This window comes from Bos indicus x Bos taurus, chromosome 7 (genome assembly GCF_003369695.1).
Source record: "Bos indicus x Bos taurus breed Angus x Brahman F1 hybrid chromosome 7, Bos_hybrid_MaternalHap_v2.0, whole genome shotgun sequence".
NCBI classification, from domain to species: domain Eukaryota; kingdom Metazoa; phylum Chordata; class Mammalia; order Artiodactyla; family Bovidae; genus Bos; species Bos indicus x Bos taurus.
The window spans coordinates 90,450,705-90,468,711 of NC_040082.1; the positions used below are offsets into that span (position 1 = coordinate 90,450,705).

Sequence of the window (18,007 nt, forward strand, 5' to 3'; positions counted from 1 at the left end):
CAAAGTGACGTCTCTGCCCTCCCCACCCAAATTCGTATTTACGTGGCTGCATCAGGTTTTAGTTGCAGCACGTAGAAGCTTCACTGTGACATGTGGAATCTAGTTCCCTGACCAGGGGATCAAACCCGAGCCTCCTGCATTGGGAGTGCAGAGGCTTAGTCACTGGACCCCCAGGGAAGTCCCTCTGTCTTCTCTTTACTCTCCACATCCTGCCCTTTGACAGTGTGGGTTTGCTGTGGATCTATTTTCACCTGTGATGCTGTACACTTGGTGGGCTCTGTCATGTTTTCCATTCCTGGCCAACTCTTTGGATGACGTCACTGGTGATTTTTTCCACTGTTGATGTCCCTGGTCTCTCTCTTTGGAACTCTTCTTAGTCACATATCGGGCTTCCTGAATTGATCTAATTTTCTTATCTACATTATTTTTTCTTTTTGTCTTCTGTTTTTTTTTCTCTTCCAACCCTTCTGTTGCCATTTGAATTTCGATCATCAGGTTTTTTATTTCCAACGGCTTTTTTCTGGTTCTTTGAACATTCCTCTTCAAAGGGCAAATTTAAGCTTGTTTCCTGGCTCTTGTACTTTCTACTTGCTCTCTGAGGATAGTATATATACATAAGGTTTTTTTTTGTTGTTTTTTCTAGAACTGCATTCTTTTGTTCTTATTCTTTCCTCCAAGTTGTGTGCTCACACATGCTCACTTGCTTCAGTCATGTCCAACTCTTTGCACCCCTATGCGGTGTAGCTTGCCAGGCTCCTCTGTCCATGGCGATTCTCCAGGCAAGAATACTAGAGTGGGCTGCCATTGCTTCCTCCAGGTGATCTTCTTGATCCAGGGATCAAACCCGTGCCTCTTATGTCTCCTGCATTGGCAGACGGGTTCTTTACCACTGAGCCACCTGCGAAGCCCTCCCAGTTTTTTCCGGCTTCTTTGATGGTTAACATTCAAGAGGAGAGGGCTACAGAGCTGACGGGAAGCTCCTCACTGTGGGAGTGGCTTCACTCTGGGGTGATTATGGGGGGACTGGCCACTACTGGGGAGTCCTCGAACATCAGCAGGAACTGTAGGGTTTTTCTCACATGCATGCTCTGTGTATGACTTCCATTTTAATCACCAGTGTTTGCCCTCACCCCTGCCCTCCACTGTACCCATATCCCTGGGACTAAATCTGGGCAGCATTTTTTTAAAAATGCATTTTATGTCTGTGTCTCCATTATTGCTGTTCTTCAGTTGCTCAGTCATGTCTGACTCTTTGCCACCCCGTGGACTGCAGCACGCCAGGCCTCCCTGTCCCTCACCATCTCCCGGAGTTTGCCCAAGTTCATGTTCATTGCATCGGTGATGCCATCCAGCCATCTCATCCTCTGACACCCTCTTCTCCTTCTGCCCTTGATCTTTCCCAGCATCAGGGACATTTTTGCTGCTCTGAAAATAGGTTCATCAGTACCATCTTTCTAGATTCCATATATATGTGTTAATATACGATATTTGTTTTTCTCTTTCTAACTTACTTCACTCCGTATAATAGGGAGGTTCAAGAGGGAGAAGACATATGTACACTTATGGTTAATTCATGTTGATGTATGGCAGAAATGAAGCCAATATTGTAAAGCAATTATCCTTCAATTAAACATAAATAAAAAATTTTTAAAAGCTGTGATGCAGCTAAAGCTGGCACACCGCCACTACTGAGCCTGTGCTCCAGGATCCGTGAGCCGAAACTCCCGAGCCCACATGCTGCAAATACTGAAGCCAGCGTGCCCCAGAGCCCGTGCTCTGAAACGAGAGAGGTCACTGCAATGAGACGCACGCATAAAGCAACAGGAACCCAGTGGATTTTATTACTGAGTTCTCTCCGCCGCCCTGCAAGGTTGGTGCTGATGAGTTTTAATCCAATTTCATAAGAGGCTCTGGGAAGTGAAGTGAGCTCCTGACACCCCATGGCTAATATGTCAAAGGGCCACGGAGTCACCCTTTTTGAGCGAAGTGACTCTGGCTGTGCTTTGGGTTCTCCCAAGGAAGGCGATGTTTGCAGATTCTTGTTGTTCGGTTGCTAAGCCGGGTCCGACTCTCTGTGACCCCGTGGACCGCAGCATGCCAGGCTTCCCTGTCCTTCACTGTCTCCTGTAGTTTGCTCAAACTCATGTTCATTGAGTCGATTTGCTGAGTGAACATTGAATCAACCTCAGCATTCTCAGTCGGGGACAGAGAGAGGTCCCATGAGCAATGGCCCATGGCACATAATAAGGTGTGCATGTTGCGTGAATGAGATGATGATAGAACAGCTGCTGAGTATCTAAGACATGGCAGAGGGAGACCTAACTGTTAAACGTATGTGCAGGAACGTATCTTGGAAAATGAGAGGGTGTGGTCCTGACTTGGGGACTGGAGTGGGTCTCTTTAGTTTAAAGTGAGGGTGGGGTGGGGGAGGAACTCACACAGCTCTGATGGAATGTGGTCTTGCGCATGGAAGTTTCAAATGCCTTAAAATCTCATTCCTTTCAACATTCAGGAAGGTGTTTGCCGAGGTGTAATTTGTAATCTGCAAATAGTCTAAACATCCAACAGTAAGAGAACAATTAAGCAAATTAGGGTACGTTCATGCAGTGGAATGCTGCTGCTGCTGCTAAGTCGCTTCAGTCGTGTCCGACTCTGTGTGACCCCCTAGACGGCAGCCCACCAGGCTCCCCCGTCCCTGGGATTCTCCAGGCAAGAACACTGGAGTGGGTTGCCATTTCCTTCTCCAATGCATGAAAGTGAAAAGTGAAAGTGAAGTCGCTCAGTCGTGTCCGACTCCTAGCGACCCTTGGACTGCAGCCTACCAGGCTCCTCCATCCATGGGATTTTCCAGGCAAAGTACTGGAGTGGGGTGCCATTGCCTTCTCCGGTTAATTGGCTCTACCCAAGTACACAATAAGTTAAAGAGAAAAAACAGACAAAAAGCTACATCTCTTCATAGTAGCCACAAAGTGGAAGTGACCCAAATGTCCGTCAACTGGTGAATGGATCAAATGTGGTCCATCCACACGCATGTAGTCAAAGCTGTGGTTCTTTCCTGTAGTCATTTATGGATGTGAGAGTTGGACCATATTTTAGCATCTTGATAATAATGAAAAAGATTTGTCTCCAAAGGTCTCCAGAAGAATTCAATTACAAAAACTATATCTAAGCACCTTGAAAACACAGCTGAGAAATCAAAGTTGTTATAATGTCAAGTGAAGGAGGAATGTAAGTAGTATAAACAGCACACCTGTAACCAAGTGTCAAAATGAGAAAATTGGAAGGAAACAGTATTAACGATGGTTGACTTTATTTCCCTTCTTCCATTTTTTTCTGAGAGTTCCAAGATTCTTGTAATTGGAAAAACCCAGTGCATGAAAAGAAAATTTTATTGTGTTAAAATAGACATGGTACCATGGACAAATAAAATAGACAAAATACTATTGTAACCGTTTTTAGATGCACAGCTCAGTGGCATTAAGCGTATTCATATGGTTGCGCAATCCCCACCATCGTATGATGCAGTCATTCATGCGATTCCCTTCCATCATCTCCAGAACGTTCTCATCTTCCCAAACTGAAACTCTGCCCCCATGAAACAGTGACTTCCCCATCCCCTCCCCCAGCCCCTGGCCCCCGCCATCTACTTCCTGTCTCTACAGATCTGACTCCTCTAGGACCTCCTGGGAGTGGAATAAGACAGTGTGTGTCCTTCTGTGTCTGGGTTATCTCACTGAGCTTCATGTCCCCAAGGTTCATCCACATTGTAGCAGGTGTCAGAACCTCTTTCCTTTTTAAGGCTGAGTAATATTCCACCATGTGAATGACCATACTTGTTTATTCATCATCTGTAATGGACACTTGGCTTTTGGCTTTTTCTCACCATTTGGCTGCTGTGATTCCTGCTGCTGTGAAAATGGGTGTTCCATGAACAGCATATATCTGTTTTCTAGTATCTTTAGTTTTCAGAACTTGGGCAGATATATACAGGGTGACACTCCCCAGGCCCAGCTGCTTACTTTGGGCTGCCTTCTCCATGAGTCCTCTGGCCTGTTCACTCCAAAGAGCCTTGATCTGCTTACCTGAAACATCTTCTCAGCCCTGGGAGCTGAACTAACAGGTGACCAGGGAGAGGATGGAGCCAACATCTCTCCAAAGAAGTTTGGACCGGCCGAGCCCAGAGATGCTTCCTGTACCACTGAGCGTGACTTATCTAGATCAGGGGCTGCAGCGCGTTTTTGTGGTTTTCATTCCGTGTTATTGGTGACTTAGCAGGTGGGCTTACTGGCAGGTCTGCCCTCTCATGTTTGTCTCTCCTGGACTGCCTGCTGGGTCTGGCTCTGGCCCTGCCCACACCACCCGCGTCATCCCTCCCACACGCAACACCATCTCCTAGCAACCGGGCTGGCCTCCAGCATCCCACAGCCTGAGGTCCCGCTTCGCTGCTGTCTCTGGCTGCTTCTCTCCCCACTGTCCCCCCACAGCAGTCTCAGTTCTCAAGTGCCTGGTCCTGAGTCTCCCTACCAGCCGTCTGCCTGCTCTGGGGTCCTCTACCCTGCGGGAAGAGGGCTGGGAAGCAAAGCTGAGAAGCCACTGCTCTTCAGGCCTGCAGCAGGCACCACCGCCTGGGCGTTCCGTCCATCTGGACTGAGTACATCGTTCACCAGCTGTCTGAGTCTGTGGCTGTGTTGCCTAAACTCGGTGTCTCGCAGTTGCTAGGGGGGCAGATTTAACTCTCTGTCAGCTGGGCTGGTTTTAAACCACCTGATGGAGGAGGTCCCACCCGTCTTCCCCAGGAGGCAGGGATGGGACGGTGAGCCATGGCTGGTGAGATTCTGGGAGCTGCCGTGGCCAGGATGAGAGAGGCCCATGGTAGTGGGACAGGGTTGCAGCTGTGACTGTTCACTACCCCCCAAAATGCCAACCCATTCTCCCTTCCCTCCATCCTCTCACTGCCTTAGCCAAAGGCCCTCACCCCGACTGGCACGGTAATCTCCTGGGATGAGACCAGAACAGGCGGTGTCATTTCATCTGCTGGGAAAGGAATTCCTCCAATACAGAGACCCATATTTGTGGGCAGGGGCATGGCTTCGAGTATTAACAGACTTGCTACACTTGGTGTCTTCTAGACCTGAGATACCGTGGTGAGTAAGACAGATGCACAGTTTCTGTCCACAGACAATTCATAGTCCTGGGGGTGGCAGCGGGCAGGGGAGAAGGCAGATAACAAACTATTTTAATCTGCTCTGTGTGGGTCTGAAGGAAGTAGACAGTTATGTGACAGGCTGAAGGGGTCAAGGGCTTCCCTGGTGGCTCAGATGGTATAGAATCTGCCTGCAATGCAGGAGACATGGGTTTGATCCCTGGTTTGGGAATATTCCCTGGAGAAGGGAATGGCAACCCACTCCAGTATTCCTACCTGGAGAATTCCATGAACAGAGGAGCCTGGTGGGCTACAGTCATGGGGTCGCAAAGAGTCAGATATGACTGAGTGACTAACACTTTCAACTGAGGGGGTTGAGGCCTCTCTGAGACCCAGAAGAGAAGAGCAGTGGCTGTACATACAGGTCGGGGAAGGGCTTACCAGGCAGTGGGAATAGCATGTGCAAAGGCCCTGGGGCAGCCGGACATGGGGCTGGTTCACTGAGGACCAGCAGAGACTAGTCGGTCTGGAGTGGAGACACTGAGGTGGAGGGTGGCCCCTGGGGTTCCTCTGGGGGCATTGTCAGGATCAGGGGTTTTATCTTGGGTGCAGTCCTGAGTTTTACCCAGAGCCCCAGCTGCTGGAGGACTAAAGCTGTGAGTGGAGCAGCAGGCAGGGGACCAACAGGACTTCTTATTGGCTTGGCCCAGAGGAACCCAGGAGGTCCCCCCGTAGTGGTGGTGGTGGTAGCCTGGGCAGCTGGGTGAACAGCAGGGCTGTGGATGGAGATGCAGAGGGGGAGGGGTGTGTGGGCAAGGCTGCCCTACGTGAATGCATGGTGTCCTCTGTGCCTGATCTGGGACCATGGCCAAGACCTGCTGAGGGGCTGCTCTGTCTCCTGGCCTTGTTGGGATGCCACTCCTCCAGGAAGGGCCTGGAAGCGGAGGCGAGCAGCCTACCCTCCTGGGGAGGTCAAATGGTCAGGCACCAGCTGGCCACTTCCTGTTTCTAGTAGATATCGCTCCAGCTAGAACCAGACTCAGCTCTGTTCACACCAGAGGGCTGATGCTCCCTTGGCCCAGCTCTGAGCAGGAAGTACTGGCCGTCTCCCTGCCCGGGTCTGTGCCCACGGGCATGTGCTACTGCCACCAGGGGCCACGCAACCTTGCCCACCTCCTACCCCTCTGGCCTCCCAACCTGGGGATGCCTGGGGATGCCCCTGGGGACTTGAAGCTGTCAAGGGCTCAGCTGTAACGGGTCTCCTTATCTGGACCCCCTCCCGCTGCCCACTGAGGTTTGCAATGAGGACTTGGGGAAACAGCAGGGGAGCTCTTGGTAGGGGGCCTGTAGGCGGAGAGCCACCCCCCCAACTCAGCTTGGTTGCCCCCTCTTGCAGGAAGCCTTCTGGGTCCCACCTCCCGCTGACAGCCTGCCGATAAGAGTATCTCCTGGACCATGCCAGGCTGGCTTCCTGGAGTGGCTGTGGATGTGTGTGAGATGAGTGCTGTGGGTGTTGGATCCCTGGTGTTGGGGTGGGGGTCTGCAGAGCCTTGGGGAGATGTCCTGGCAGCTCAGGGTCCTGCCTGGAGCCCAGCAGGGTCACTGCATCCCGAGGAAGGACTGTGTGGGCCACACCAAGACACAAGTGCACCTCGTTTACTCCCCACCCACCAAGCTTCCAGGCGGTTCTACGAAGACACTAGATGTGAAGCTGCACACAGGCTGTCCCTCAAACACAGAGGTGAACTGGAAACAGTCAGGTGAGCAGGAGAGATGGTGTCCGCCCAAAGATGGACATGTCCCCTTCAGCACCACTGGGCAGCCAGGCGAGAGGAGAAGTAGCAAAGAGGGATGTGGACAGATCGGGGCAGGGACTGGGTGGGGGTGCTTCCAGGCCCACCTGCCCGGGTCGGGGGGCGCCTGATCCTATGCCCCACCCTGGGGAAGAGCCCCCAGACCCTGCCTCCGAGGGGCAGGCCCCGGACCCATGTTGGCTGCACCTATGCGAGGAGGACGGGAGAAAGACAGAGGCAAACCAGCCCCGAATGAGGCGCACAGAGCGGCTCCCCACAGTGCAGAAGGCACGCAGCGGCACAGCATGCGGACCAGGGGGGTCACTCATGTTCCCAGGGTCAGGGGCCCACCCAGCCTGCACCCTCACCACTCAGGGGCTCTGTGGCCCCCTCCATGGCGCGCCAGGGCGAGCCCAGCTCAGACCCTGCAAACCTCTGGCCAAGCCTCCAGGCTGGGGAGCTGTCACAGGTGGTGTGTTTGGAACCAGCTGGGCTTGGGGACAGGGGACCCCAGCCTGGGCACACTCCCAGGCTTGGCCAACACCCCCTTCCAACCTGCTTCCAGGGCAGGCTTCCTGGTGTGGGGCCCTCAGTGGGCTTGCCCATGTTATGTCAAATCCATGTGTGCTGGGCGCATCCACACACAGTCATTAAAAACCCACACCTTTTGCAGGCCACAGGGTGACTTTAAAGCTAGCAAAAAATGCCAGGGTTTATGGTTGTGCTGCCCCTTCTCGCCCCAGGGTGAAGGCAGGCCTTGGGTCCTGCCCCTAAACCCCACAGCTCAAATTGCCAGATGAAGAGAGTTCACTAATGGTTTAAGCACAGGTGTGTTTAAAGAAATCTACAGAATGTTACTGCAAAGGGAAACGTGGACTGTCGGTGTCAGGGGTGAAGTGGCCGCTCAGCGGCAGTGTGTCAGGTCCCATTGGGGAGGCGAGGCCGCTTCCTCTGGTTGCTGCCCCCCTTGGCCTCCAGCTCGCTTGCCTCCCGTGGCCTCTTCCGGAAGCGTGCCCCCAGCCTGATTCTGGGGGGAGGCAGCGGGTCGATGCCCAGGATCTTGTGGATCTGCCGGAACGCCAACATGCGCAGGGCGTGCTGGGGGCAGACCAGCTGTCAGGACCGGCCTGCCCGCACCCGCTGGCCCGCCTCACACAGTCTGTGTGAACTCAGGCATTCTCACACCCTCCCAGCAGTGGCCAAGCTCAAAGCACCTCTGGGCATGAGGAACTGTGCTGGGAGCTGTTCACACCCGCTGGTGCCGAGGACACTGCCCGGAAGCCCGGGAACCTCAGCTCCTCCTCATCTGCTAAGGGGACCCTGGATCCTGCTTCTCCCAGTTGGGCTCTGATTAACAGCAATTTGACTCTTTCCACTTAAGACCCTTCATGATGTCATGCCCAATGTGAAGTCTGCTGAAGAGACTTGCTCATTAATAGAATTTGCAAATGAAACGGAAGCCAGAGATGGGGCGGTGGGGGTGGGGTGGGCAATGTTTTGATTCTTGAAGCTGTTGAGGCGCAGCAGGAGGCCTGGCTGGGTGTGTGCAGACCTGGGGCCTTGGGGTACTCCCAGGACGATGAGGCCCCAAGTCTGCACCTCATCACGGCCTCAGTTCTGGGCTGGGCTGGCCCTGCCCCTGGAAGCAGTCCTGTCACCCACAGGCCACCTGATTCTGCAGGGAAGAGGACGGGAAGCGGGCCCAGACCGCTTCCTGGGATGCAGCAGAGATGTGCACAGGGGCTGGGAGCCGGGCTGCCTGCAGCCAGCTCACGTGGGCCCAAGTTGGGCTGGCCTCCTACCTGGGCGCTGGCCGTGATGTCTTCTCGTTCTTGGAGGGTCATGGAGCCGAGGGCATCCATCTGGTCTCTCTCACAGGGATCCTGGAGCCCGGGCCCATCTGAATGAGGCGGGGTCGGTGGGAGCGGCAGACAAGCAGATGCACCCTTGTGAAGGCTGCCACCACGGCTCTGCGATGTTGGAAGTCTGTGCCCGGACCCCCAGGGGCCCACGGACCACAACTGGGCCTCTCCCCGCCAGTCCCCCTCCGGCCCCACAAGCATTCAGCAGAGCTCCTCGCAGCCTGTGTGTGTGTGTGGCACGTGTGCACACGCATGGGCGAGTGTGCGGTTACATAAAAGGCTCACACCACAGACCCATGTATCACGCTCTTCTTCCATGAAACACGCTATCATCCAAGTCACCGAAACAACTGGAGAACACCGACTGCATCTACCACGTCACGTGGGCTGCCCACCCGGTCTCTTCCTGCCGCTACCGCTCAGGACGCCGGGAACACCTCCGTGCCCGGCCCACCATGGACCTCCTGTCGTTTCCTTCGGAAGCAGCTCCCGGGCTATCCCTGGTTCCCCAGGAAGCATGGATGTGGCATCAGAGGATCCACTGGAACCCCCTCCAGCCTGCACCCGCCTCTCCTTCCACCCGTCCACGCCTCCTCACGGCTCCCTTGGGTGAGTGACACGCATGCGTGTGTCTGTGTCCGCTGTCCTGCCTAGGCTGGATGGGGTGCTCGAGTGTTCCTAAGAGGCTCCTCTGTCCACCTGCCCCGCTCCCCCATGGCCCTTGGTGTCTGCCAAGTGCTCCAGGGTCTGAGCTGCTCGCCAACAGGGACTGACCTGTGAGGAGTGTCCCCGAGGCCACGCATTCCAAGACTCGGCGCACAGCATCCCCGGGGCTCAGGGGCCCCTTGGTGCTGCTCAGGGCCTTCTCCACCAGCAGCTCCATGGCCTGCGCCGGGACAGAAAAGGAGACCCGGGCCTTTGAGGGGACAGTGGTTGTGCGGGCAGCCGGGTCTCCAGGGGACACGGGACCGGAGGCTCCGGCCCAGTGCCCCTTCAGGCCCACCCAGCCACCCACCCAGGGGGTCACCAGACCTTACTGCCCTGGCGTGGCCATGGGCGGGTTTCAGCACCTTCCCTTTTCAGCTTCCTCATTAGCAAAATCTCATCAATGGTAACATGGCAAAGTAGTGTCACATGGGTTCAGAGATTCGTTCTCTGTGACCTGAGGGCCCCTGAGGGTCACAGGATCCTAGGGCCTAGTTCAGGAACCTTTCTTCCTCCAAGAGCCACCTGCCTGGAGAGCCCGGGGACAGGGTTGGGGGTGTGAGCTGTCGTGGGGGCGTGTCTACACTTAAAGGGAAATGGGCTCCAAGAAATGCGCGACCGCCTCGCACTGCCCCACCCCCGGCCGCAAACATCTGAGTGAACCTCTCTGGTCACTCAGCACGGGGCAGCCACTGTGCCACCCCCTGGGGTGGAGCTGAGAGTGGACGTCTCCTCAGACCACAGGCAGGAAGCCGAGGTCGGGGGGGCACCAGAGCCCCTGGTTTTGGAGACGAGTAAGGCCAAGGGCAGCCTGGGTTGGGGTGTGGGGAACGTCCAGGAGCCCGCCTACGGGCATGGGAGCTGATGGACTGGCTATAGATGGCTGCAGAGAAGAGGCACGTGTTCCTCCAAGTTCAGGGCCAAATTCCCAGGGATAAGGTCAAAGGTGAAAACCTTAAAAACCTACAAGTTGTTGGTTACTGGGGAGGTCAGTGGGCGTGTGATAGAAGAGGGACACTCGGAAATGAGACCCTGAAAGTCGAGGCAGGGGGCTTCAGTGGGTGGGGCTGTGGGGTCTCACGAGGCAACTTTGGGGGTTTGAAGTACCCAGGGTCCCTTGCATCCTCTCTCCTCTCCCCCTGGAAGGGGTCCAGGGCCAGCTGAAGAGCCGTGTCAGGGCCACTGGATTCTCTCCTTCAGAGGAGGTAGGTCTGCCCCAGGCCTAGAGGTCAAAGTGGAGCCAAGACAGGAACCGGCTTCTTGCCCTCACCAGGGCCTCTGCACCAGTGCCTGCAGGTCTAGGCAAACACTCCAGCTTTTGCTGGGGTGCCCTTGAATTTACATGCTTCCTGGTTTTGCCTGCAAGGTTGTGGGTTTAAGATAATACAGTCAAATGAGGCCGTGTCCTGTGGCAAGCCTCCCCCTGGGACTCAGACCAACACCAGCCTTTTCTCAGAAAGCTGGACACTGGACAACGATACAAGGCTCAGCCTAACAGGGCTGTAGCCTGGCAGGGTTTGGGGGCTTCTTAAAGCAAGGCTGGCCCCTTGGCACTGTCTTACCCAGTCCGGCAGGGCCCCCCAGGTGGGCACGCGCTGGCAGAGGTCCCGGAAGACCCTGATGACGATCACACAGGGCTGCAGGCCGCTGGCTCTTGCCTTTGGGGGAAGAAGCACATGGGAAGCCCCAGGAAGCTCTGAGCACATGGCTGGGGTGGGACAGGGAGCTATGCATGGAGCCAAGGGAGGCAGTGAGTCAGGGCAGTGAGCCTGGTTGGCGGTCCCATGCTGGCAGTGGAGGCATTGAGGGACTCCAGTGGGATCAGGCCAGCCTCCTGGGCTGTGGGAGGCAACCAGAAGCAGATTCCACTCCCAAATGGCCCAGTCTAAGCCCTAGTGCCAGCCAACAGGGCCAGAGCGGTGGTCACCCCTTTCAAGCTCCCAACCCAATCGGCCAAGAAATGACCTCCATCATGATGGTGAGCGCGGGGTGAGGACACAGAGCCACCCCACCCATGTCAGCTCCTGGCCTCTCCTGGGAGCCCGCCTGCCGCTAACCTGGAACCACTTGGCGTGGCGGAGAGCAGCCAGTGCCTGCAGGCACTTCTCTGGGCTCAGCACGTCTCCTGGGTCCGGCAGAGGCACCTCGGTTCCTTCTGGAAGAGAAGGGCAGGTAGGCCGGCCACCCCTCCCCCTGCTCCCACCTCCTGGGCCCTCAGGTCCCTGGGCCTCCCTGCGTTCATCTGTTCATCAGGAAGACATGCAGCTCAGCTCGCTGGCCCTGCCTCCAGACACTGCCACTGGGACACAGAGCTCCCCTCTTGAAATCCCATCCCTCTCCAAGGCTCTGTGGTCCCTTGCCCCCAAGAAGTCCACGTTCAGGTGGAAAACTAGGAATGAAGCTGGATTTCCAGAAACTTCCATGTGCGTGTGTGATTAGGGTCAGGTTTGAGCACATGCCATCACAGATGACCAGGGCCCCATGTCGGGGGAAATGTGCATTTTTTCTTCCTTCTGCTTGCTTTAGGGAGATTCTCCTCCCCTCATCCCGTGAGGCCCTGGTGTTCAGGTCGCAGGAGGGAGCACTGCTCTCCCCCTGGCCCCCAGGCCTGGATCAGTTTCTGGGGGCTGAGAGCCAGCACAGAAACAGCTGAACAACACCCCCTCCCACCCAGCAGCAGCCGGCAGGGTGCGGACCCCAGTGAGGAGCAGCTCTGGGGGTCCAGGGTGCCTGTAGAGGGGCTTCCTGCTCTCTGGACCCCTCCAGCCCGCCCCCTCCCCGACATTCCCAGTCCCCACTTGTTGGCAGGGGAGTGAGCTGGAGCAGGCCTGAAGCTGGGGTCGGAGGGCGGGCGTCACTGTTTCTTCCCACTGCATCTACTTTCAGATGACATGTGGCACTCCCCTTATGACAACTGATAATGGCTTTCCACTCACAGTTCAAAGGCTCTCTTCTTTAAAAATGGAAGAGCCAAAAAGGAGTTGAATCAGAGAAAGCAGCAGTGGTTCGTGGCCCTTACTCAAGGCAACGATCAGGAAGGGGGTCTGAGAAAGGCTGGAGTTTGGGAAAGGGTCCCAGGGGCTGTCCCAGGGGTTCCCCACTCCTGGGCATGAGACTCGGGGTGCCCTCCGGCCTGGCCCACGCCCTCTGTGTTGGCTGCCCTCTGGCTTTGGCCTGCACTCCTCCCACTTGCCCAGGCAGCAGTGCCCGTGTGTCTCAGGTCCCCAGGGCCCCTGCTTGGCTGGGGGACCCGGCGCACTGGGTCTCCTTGGGGTGGGGAGCAGGTGCCCAAATAGCCTGAAGGCTCAGGGGGAAGGGCCCCGAGCACGCCTGCCACAGCCAGTTCTGAGCCACTTGACACTTGTCCCAGCTCTCCTCCTGCCTTCCTCCGCTACCCCAAGGCCTGGCCCTTATCTGACCAGGGCATCCAGGCTTCACAGAAGCACGGGAAGGTGGTGGTGGCACCCCTCCCCCTAAACCAGAGCAGAAGTGGGTGCCGCCCTAGACTGCCAGGTATGTGGGAAGATGGGGCTGAACAGAAGGGCCCGGCCGCACCTTGGTCTGCGGAGGGGTCCTCCCGCATTAGGGGCGAGGTGATGGACACAGCGACCTGTATCCGGGGCTCCTCGCAGGAGGAGATGACAATGCTGGCGTCTGGGTCAGAAGAGACCTCGTACTTGTCGTCTGTTACCACCTGCAAGGTGCACATACAACATGAGGCCTCAGGACTCCACCTGAGAGGTGGGACACGGCTGGGTGCCCAGCCCCACGCCTTCTGGAACCTCCTAGGGACCGAGACACAGCCTTGCCCTCCAGAAATGCAGATGTAGAAATACCAAGGTGCCTTCATATGTAAAAAACACCTGGAGCTCAATAACAACCAGATCAGCAACCCAACAACAAAACTGGCAGGTGATGTTTGCAGAGAAAGAGACCAAAGTGACCCTTTTCACACAATGACAAAAAAAAAGAGCCCCACCGTAAGGAAGACTCACATTAAAACTAGAATGGCATGCCATGGCCCCCTGTAAGAAGGGCAAAATTTGAGGAGTCTGAGGAGCAGCTGGGCTGGCGTGTGCATGCTTAGTCACTTCAGTCGTGTCCGACTCTTTGTAACCCCATGGACTGTAGCTCACCAGGCTCCACCGTCCATGGGATTCCCCAGGCAAGAATACTGGAGTGGGTTGCCATGTCCTTCTGCAGGGGATCTTCTGGACCCAGGGATCGAACCTGAGTCTCCTGCATTGCAGGCAGATTCTTTACCATCTGAGCCACCAGGGAAGCCCCCGGCCGGCAGATCCGTGCATCTCTAAACTGCTGGTGGAGGCTGACCTGGCGACACATCCAGGCTCATGCCTTGGACCCAGAGACTCTGCCATAGGAAGTGCTCCCACGCGTGTGGAGCAGCGTGTGTACAAGCTTATTCACTCTCTGCAGCTTCGCTGGTGACCCGGAACACTGGACAAGACCTAAATGTCCAACTACACGGGAGGACCCAGCCAGCTACGGACATGTGGCAACAGCACGCCCTCCAGCCACAAGAAAGAGCGAGGCTCCCTACACAGGAGTGTGGGGTGCTGCCTGACAGGTCCACAATTATTCCGTGAGAACCACACAGTCCTTCAGCTGGCCTACCAGGCCGCCCTTGGGAGGATGAGGGCAGACGATGGTCTCTCGGAATGCAGGACAGGGGTGCCTCCAGGCAAGGTCTGAGGCCCCTTGGCTCTGGTCCCCACCCCACACCTGCCGCGGGGCCCAGGGTTTAGTCTCGCCCCAACACAGGCACCCTTACGGCCCCGCCAGCCCCGGCCCCCTCACCCAGGGCTGCCCAGAGGGTCAGTCCTCTGCAAGCAGAGGCTCCAGGCAGCCCCGCCCTCTCAGCGGGCCCCCTCCTTTCCAGACCTCGTTCCAGTCAGTCTCTCACAGGGGGAGCTTCGGGAGCAGGGACCCTCGTTCATGGCCGTTAGAACTCCGACTGCTGCCCCCAGGTAGACGGCACAACGAAGGTGGGTTTGGTGCAGTGACCCAGTGCCTGGAGACAGTTCACTGTGTCCCTCATGTTGCTCTGGAGTTCCCGAGTCACTTGGCCAGGTGACAGCCAAGAGGTCTGTCTACATCTCTGGGGGCCGAGCACCACCAGCTCTCCCATGGCCTCTGCTGTCTTCCCTCCGGCCTCATCCATTTTCATGGCCCTGGGTTGCCAGATTCTGGAGGACAGGGCCTGCATCTGAGCCATCTTTGTATTTAGCAAAAAACTGCTATGTCGTGGGGTGTTTAGGAAAAATGAGTGATTAAACTGGTGAAGTTGGAATATGTCACTCCCCTGCTTAAAGTTCTCCAGTCTCCACATTTCCCTGAGGAGGCAGTCATACTTCCCCACACGGCCTGCCCAGGTGGCACTAGTGGTGAAGAATCTGCCTGCCAGTGCAGGAGACACAGGAGACACGGATTTGATCCCTGGGTCAGGAAGATCTTCTGGAGGAGGGCGTGGCAACCAACTCCAGTATTCTTGCTTGGAGAATTCCATGGACAGAGGAGCCTGGTGGGCTATACAGTCGATAGGGTTGCACAGAGTCAGAGACAACTAGTGACTTAGCACTCACATGGCCTTCAGGCCTGGCTCGATCTAGGCCCTCATCCACTCAGGCTCACCTCTCCGTGGGCCTCCTGCCTCTTGGCCTCTGCAGGTTCCCCTTCCTCTATGGGGAACTTTGCCCGCCCCCATCTGTCAAGGCTTCTCATCTCTCAGCTCACCTACTCTGTCTTCTGTTGAGACTCACACCTCCCATGGTCCTGTCTGCAGTGGACCCCGCTCTCCCTGAGTGCTCCCTACCTGGCACCAGGCTTGAATTGCTCTACAGAAGATACATCAGAACTCAGCCTTCTCTGTACCAGACTGGGAGCCTCAGAGAAGGACCTAGGAGGGACGAAGCTGAGTCCCCTCGGGGAGGGTGGCAGACAGGAAGGAGAAAGCACTCTGGCAAGTGATCATTTTAACTCAAGATGATCAATTAACATCATGACGTGCTCTCCCTCTTCTCCCAGTTATTATCTCGGGTGAGAAAAGCTCTATGACAACAATGGGAACTGTGCTGGAAGAGAAAGTCCGGCCAAGCCTCCAGTCCTGTGCCTCCCTAGTGCTTTCCCTGCAGATCGTCCTCATGCCAGCTGGCTGGGCTCTGTGTGAGTGTGACAGAAGTGACTGTCCTCATGAGCCAGATCTTAGACTGTTTCAAGCCCTACTGTGAACACCCCTGATAAGGGAACCCTCAGGTTCCACCAGTGGATCCCTGTGCCTGTTTCTAAAAGCAGACCGGACCGTGTCTCACCCAGGCAGACCCCACGCAGCACGGCCGGGCACCTCACCGGGAGCTGGAGAGGCAGCTGCTCGGCGACTCTGCGCTGCAGGGCGCGGGTGGGCTTCTGGGAGCAGAGCAGGATCAGCTGTACCGCCCGGTCTCCACGCAGGAGTAGCCCCTTCGCCAGGAGGCCGACCCGCATCACGCCTTTCAGGATCCGGGCTGAGGGGCTGGGGCGGCTGCTGAGACAAACCCACGGACCAGTGAGCAGGGGGCACGGAGGAAGGACCCCCACTCCCGACCCAGAGGCATGGGTTTCCTTGCCAGGCGCCTGCGCCTCCATGTCTTCATCTGTGAAGTGGGAGCATGGCCCTTCCCAGAGGGCACCTGATCCGAGAGACACCGGGAGAACTGGGAGAACAGGGAGAGTTCTCGGACCTGAGGATGAGAATCTATGCTGCTCGGCGGGGCTGGCAGCTGGCACCCTCTGCTGGTAAACTTCATGCCGGAGGGGAGGAGGGGGGGCGGGGGGAGCGGGGGGAGGGGACGGTTGCTTGACCCCAGGCAGCCTCATTGGCCCCCGGCTTCTGAGCTGTCTCTGTGGCCACGTCACCCCCACCTGGACTCCTTTCAGGAGGCCTGGCCGGCAGCTCCCTGCCTGTCCTCCCCTCCAGCCTGCGCATCTAGTCCCACCTCCCCTGCCCCCAAGTCTGCCCTCGCCCGCCCACCACTGTCCTGGCCACTTTCTGCAGGTGACCCCCATGGCAGCACTGGCCTGGCAGTCACCCTCCTACTGCTGCCCCGCTGTAGGCTGGGGACACCCCAGCTTCTTCCTGGGGCACCCACCCTGACCCCTGGCTGCTGCACCACCACCCTGTCCTTCCACTCCCTCCCCACGAGGCTCGCCCACCCGGACCGTTGCCTGGGGTGCCCCCACGCCATGGTGGACCTCTCCACGCTGTCTCTCTCTCACACACACACACACACGGTCACCTCCTCAGAAGCTGCCATCCGCTCCGACCACTTCCTGACTACCACTTTGCTTTGCGTCGTGTCTCAGGACATGCGATAACCTTATTCTACGATACATGTGGGTGTCGTTGTGATCTGTCTCCAGACCACCAGTGCTGGAGCCTGGGATGGTCCAGGGGGACCCAGCCATGCCTGGAATGTCTACAGGACAAGGAGCAGACCCTTTGGGGGAAGGCAGAGCACAAAGGTGGGAACCCGTGGATCAAGAGACTTACAACTTGTCAATTAATTGGGACCCTGATTCAACACGAACTGCAAAACAAAAAAACCTCCTAAAAGGCTGAATTATTGTTATCTATGGGACAACTGGACGCTGCAGCACTGACTGGATATTTGGTGTTGCTAAAGAATTATTGTTCATTTTTCTTTGAGGATGATCATGGCATTCTGGTTTTGTTAAATGAAAAAGCATTGTTTAGAGATGGGCTCTGATGCACTGACATACTCCAGCTGTGGGCTGGCGCTCAGTAAGGTGTCAGACAGGATTTCCTTTAACCACTGTGGGCAAGGCGGGAGATGGGGAGAAAGCAAGTGAGCCACCCTCGGTTTAGGTATGGTCATCTTTTGTGTGTGTTAGAGAATTTCCATAATAAAAGTGAAAAAGAAAAACCAACACTAATGAGCTCTTTGCGACAGTTAAGTAAATAATGCAACATCCATAGGACAGTTTACCATGTTCCTATTAAACACACACACACACACACATTTCCACAGAAAAAAGGCCACAAACAAGAGTGAGAAAGGGAATTCCCTGGCAGTCCAGTGGTTAGGACTCCACGCTCTCACTACCAAGGGCTCTGGGTTCAATCCCTGGTCAGGGAACTAACATCCCACAAAGCTCAGTGCAACGAAGGGAAAAAAAAATTGTGAGGACAAAAAGCCACCAACACTTCTATGTTTTTGAAAAATAATGTAAAAAAAATGAAAAAGACAAAAAATAAAAATAAACAAACAACAACAAAGAAAGAAAAATAATGTAAGGACAGAACATGTAACATGACATCAATGTTATGTGAAGGCTTTAAAAAAGTGCAATCGGTTTTGCTTTCAAGCTGGGTTTGAGGGGTTGTGGGAGTGTGGGGGCAGTGGGGCTCCTGTGCTGGTGGGGGCCCCGTGTCCTCACTGCGGTGGGGCATCTACTCAGGGGGCGAGCGGTCCAGCACTGGGGAGGCC

The 18,007-nt window shown here is 56.0% G+C and overlaps 1 protein-coding gene across 7 annotated transcripts in view; it reads right to left on the reverse strand.

Annotated features, from left to right (window-relative positions):
* Positions 1 to 3,293: 3,293 nt before the first annotated feature.
* ZFR2 (zinc finger RNA binding protein 2) overlaps positions 3,294 to 18,007 on the reverse strand; it is a 50,157-nt gene continuing 35,443 nt past the window's right edge. For 2 of the 7 annotated variants that reach the window (XM_027547237.1, XM_027547239.1), the window contains 7 exons: positions 15,870 to 16,044; positions 13,059 to 13,197; positions 11,561 to 11,658; positions 11,066 to 11,161; positions 9,573 to 9,684; positions 8,739 to 8,836; positions 3,294 to 8,034 (listed from right to left, as the gene is read on the reverse strand). In XM_027547237.1, coding sequence (XP_027403038.1) covers positions 7,855 to 8,034; positions 8,739 to 8,836; positions 9,573 to 9,684; positions 11,066 to 11,161; positions 11,561 to 11,658; positions 13,059 to 13,197; positions 15,870 to 16,044 — 898 coding nt within the window. In that variant the 3' untranslated portion in view covers positions 3,294 to 7,854. The other 5 variants (XM_027547238.1, XM_027547241.1, XM_027547240.1 and 2 more) reach the window with 5 other exon arrangements.